At 32.2% G+C, this 4,239-nt stretch overlaps 1 protein-coding gene across 1 annotated transcript in view; it reads left to right on the forward strand.

The window, feature by feature from the left end:
* The window catches only part of CUL2 (cullin 2), a gene marked incomplete at its 3' end in the record, with an annotated part of 35,202 nt that extends 31,971 nt beyond the window's left edge, over positions 1–3,231 (forward strand). The window contains exons 12-16 of the mRNA XM_029086615.1: positions 1,337–1,396; positions 1,790–1,918; positions 2,022–2,108; positions 2,621–2,773; positions 3,154–3,231. Coding sequence (XP_028942448.1) covers positions 1,337–1,396; positions 1,790–1,918; positions 2,022–2,108; positions 2,621–2,773; positions 3,154–3,231 — 507 coding nt within the window. The remainder of the gene's footprint in view (positions 1–1,336; positions 1,397–1,789; positions 1,919–2,021; positions 2,109–2,620; positions 2,774–3,153) is intronic.
* Between the last annotated feature and the right edge of the window lie 1,008 nt (positions 3,232–4,239).

Raw genomic sequence — 4,239 nt, forward strand, 5'->3', positions numbered from 1 at the left:
GAGTGCACTTAACTACTTTCCTATCTATAGTTTCCTGTCATAGGATGCATGCATACATTTCATTGCTCTTTTGTGGTGTTTACAGTAATTACAGTTTGTAGTTAGGGTCAGAGTCTAATTTTCAGCTGAGGTTAATCTGGAAAGCCATAATGATGAAGACAGCAGTAATAATATCAATACTGGTTACCTATCTTTATTTGTGATATTGAGAAAATAATTTTTCAGTATTTTAAAACAAATACTTATTTCAGTACCCTAATACATTTCTGTCTCAATTGCAATTCATGTCATGGGCCAGAAGATGGAGTAATATGAGATTGAGAACTACATTTGCTGGCACATAGGCAATGTACTTTTTCCTTATATACATATTTTTTTTCACTTCAGTGATCTTTGTTACATTAAATATTTAAAATCTTAATTTGCTTTCAGTTTTTCATGGTGGATATCAAAACTGCTATTGTTACCTCCAGTGTTATTGCAAAGAGTGCTCTAAGTTTCAGAGAGTTTAATATTTCTTGTCAAGTCATGCATTCCTTTCTCACAGGGATTCTAGGAACCTGTTATCAAATATTGGAATGTTGAGGCATGGTATGATCATGCAGTATTTTTGGTTCAGTATTGGTTTAAAATGTTAACTTAAATGTGAAATGTAGTTTAAAAACTAATCTTGATTCTGATATCTTTGTTTACAATTTCCAGTTCTAAACTGCCATTATCACCTTCCTTTTCTGCTTCATCATATTCAGGTTTTCTTCAACTGCTGTATTTTGTTTGTACTTCACTGCTTTGAATTTCCGCTTTCAAAAAACATTTTTTCTCCCCTTTAGTCTATCAAAACAACCAAGAGACCTCTCCTTTCTTACTGTTGTAGGCACACCGTGTATGTTTTTCAGCTCAGGATACGTGCTATTGATGCAAGCTTCTGTTGATGTGCTGCTGTTCAAATCTGCTTTATCTGCAATTATTCCTCAGTTTCTTTCCGTCCATACTTTTGGACCATTCTTACTGCTGTATGCAAAAATCTTCATAATTTTACATTCGGGTTTCTAATCAGAACTTAATTTGTTGTCCTGCTTTCTGCAGTTCTGTTTCTCTACTCTTTCCACTTTTACTTAAATCTCAACTTAAAAATTTTCAACACATAAATTTTTACAGGGCAGTAATTCAAAACCTTTTATTCATTGTTTCTTTTTTGATCCTCTTTTGTGTAGTTCAGTTTTTAGGGTCTCGGATAGTCTTTGCCTTGAACATTTTTTTATTTCTTCAAGTTTCATAAAAGAAAAGGTTTCAAGTTAATTTGTCTTTTTTCTCTTTGCTCTATGTTTCCATGTAGGCTTTGACATCAGTAGTTAACTATAGGGAGCCCAAGTCGATCTGTAAAGCACCTGAGTTGGTAAGTGATATATATTATTGTGGAAAGTAATAATCCTTTTTTATAACTGTCAAATGACTTGGCATAGAGTCTGTCACATCAATATCTGTTTCTCACAGTGAATCAGACTCAGATGTGTGTTTCAGTAGTAATAAATAACTTAATCAGCACACACATTTTGTGGGTGTGCAAAATTGGCGCAGTTGTAAGTTTTCCTCTAGAATTAGTGTTTTCTGTGGGTGTAGTATGTATCATTTACCTATGAATCCAGCCCTTGTGTTAGAGCATGAGACTGTAGACTGTGACTTATTTCATGCTTTAACTTTTGTGTAGAAGTTTGGAATACCTTGGCATACATTTGTTCTCAAGCTTGACAAGTAGGTTTGGGTTTGTTTTTTCTTTTTTTAACTTGAGCTGGCCAAGTACTGTGACAACTTGTTGAAGAAATCAGCAAAAGGAATGACGGAGAATGAAGTAGAAGACAAACTTACAAGTTTCATTACTGTTTTCAAATACATTGATGACAAAGATGTATTCCAAAAGGTAACTTTTGATATTCAATAAATATTAAAATGTTATATTTAAAGTATACTTGAAGAATGCGGTTATGCTTTTAAAAATCCTCATATCTGATTTTTTTATGCAGTTCTACGCCAGAATGTTGGCAAAAAGATTAATTCATGGTTTGTCTATGTCTATGGATTCTGAAGAAGCCATGATTAATAAATTAAAGGTAATGTAATATTCTTCTAATGCAGAATAAACATAGGAGTATGAAATGCTGAGAGGGAGCAGCAGAGGGTGCCAGAGATAACTTAGTGATCATTAGATCCTGTTTCCCATAGCTGAAAGCAAAAACTAATTTCTTGGTAGTCTATGAATGATGTATGGCCAAGTATCACCTAAGCATTTGAGATTTTTATAAGCTTTTGGGTAGTTTTATTAAATGTGTTCAAATAATTCATATTTACATTTAAAAAGTACCAAGGACTTTCACAAACTAGCTCTATCTTTCAATTTTTTAAAATAACATTGTTTGTATAAATCAATGTATAGAAAGTGAAGCTAAGATAAATCTTACAATTTTCTTTTATAATGTTTGTTTTCTGTTGTAACTACTATTCTCTGTAAATATTATAACAACACTTCTGCTGATTAGGTTTTCATATTTTAGTAGAGAATGTGTGTAATTTATATAACAACTACTGTTTTCATTGTGGAACCTCTTACAATATTTCTTCACAGCAAGCCTGTGGTTATGAATTTACCAGCAAGCTCCATCGAATGTATACAGACATGAGTGTTAGTGCTGATCTCAACAACAAATTCAACAACTTTATCAAAAACCAGGACACGATTATAGATTTGGGAATTAGTTTTCAGATATATGTTCTACAGGTACTAATGTATGTTTATTACTATTGAGTTATTTGTAATTAATTTTTATGGTTTGATAAAAAGTGAACAATTTTTCCAACTATGAATACTTCTCATATGGTAACTGACACCTTGTGTCCATTTTGGAATAATTCTTTTTCCTAGTGTTTGGTTTTAAGGCTAAACAATAGTGATGTAAAATGCCTTGTGTTCTCGTCTTTAATTAATACCTCAGTGGGGCATGCATAATGAGCAGTAAAAAATGAGCAGTAAAATTTCTGGTGTAAATTGAATGTCTTATGGCATAATATACACTATAGATCTGTTTAATAGTGTTATTTTTTCTTAATGTGTATGTTGATTGAAAATGTTAATGCTTTTATTTTTCCCGATACTTTTAGGCTGGTGCGTGGCCTCTAACTCAGGCTCCTTCTTCTACATTTGCAATTCCTCAGGAACTGGAAAAAAGTGTACAGATGGTAGGTTAGTAGGAGGCTTCTTGTAAACATGTGAGAAATGTAAAATAATTCCAAATAAAAGATCATCACACCTAACAAACAAAAACCTGAGCTGTTTCATTTTTGTAAATCATGGCTATGCTTTTTCCAGTCCATATGAAATTTGGAAGGGTCACCCAAATGACATACTGAATTTATATATGTATTTGCATAGCTTTTCTTTATTTTTCACATCTCTGTCCTACACGTGATAGATGAGGGAGGTGCTAATAAATGCAATCAAATTAACTGAGTTGATTCTTAGATTTAAAACAAATTCCTAACATTTAGGTAAAAGAAGATTTTGTTTCTAACATTAAATCTGGACAGATATAATAGCAGATTAAAATGCAGATACAGGTTTCTTGTCCCGTATTTCATGGGAACCATTCAAAATCAAGCTTCATGCAAACTTCTTTAAAGATAATTTTATAAATTCTCAAAGCAGTAAAGGTTTTATTTTGGCCAAATATTCTCTTTTTATGTGACTATTTCTGCTTTGTAGAGGTGGAATATTTTATTACTTTTTATTATATTATCGTGTCCTAAATGTTACCTGTACAATGTTTGTGTTAAAATACAGAATGTGTGTGTTGATCTTTGCTCAAGTGTATTTGATGCTGAAGTACATTTTAGGCAATAAAAATTTCATATTATTGGACATAACAGATTTTTTTAGGTAGTTTTTATACTTTAAGTTACTATCTAATGTAAATTATAATGACTAATGCTTGTTTTTGTGGTGAAGGAGCTTTTTAATGTGTTACTACTAAGTGTTAGAACTATTTATTCTGCTTTTATTTCCACTGTTTTAAGCGGCACTTGGTTTTGGCATTATAATAGTTTCCAACCCATACTATGGGATCCACAGAAAGTGATCGATGGCACTTTGCTGCTGTTTGTGGGCTGAAAATAGGAGTATTGTCAGTTGTGCCTTGGTTGGAAAATTGTTATGGACCTGAATAGAGTGCATTGTCAGCAAGTTTGCTG

This window comes from Antrostomus carolinensis, unplaced genomic scaffold (assembly GCF_000700745.2).
Source record: "Antrostomus carolinensis isolate BGI_N321 unplaced genomic scaffold, ASM70074v2 scaffold20288, whole genome shotgun sequence".
NCBI lineage: Eukaryota > Metazoa > Chordata > Aves > Caprimulgiformes > Caprimulgidae > Antrostomus > Antrostomus carolinensis.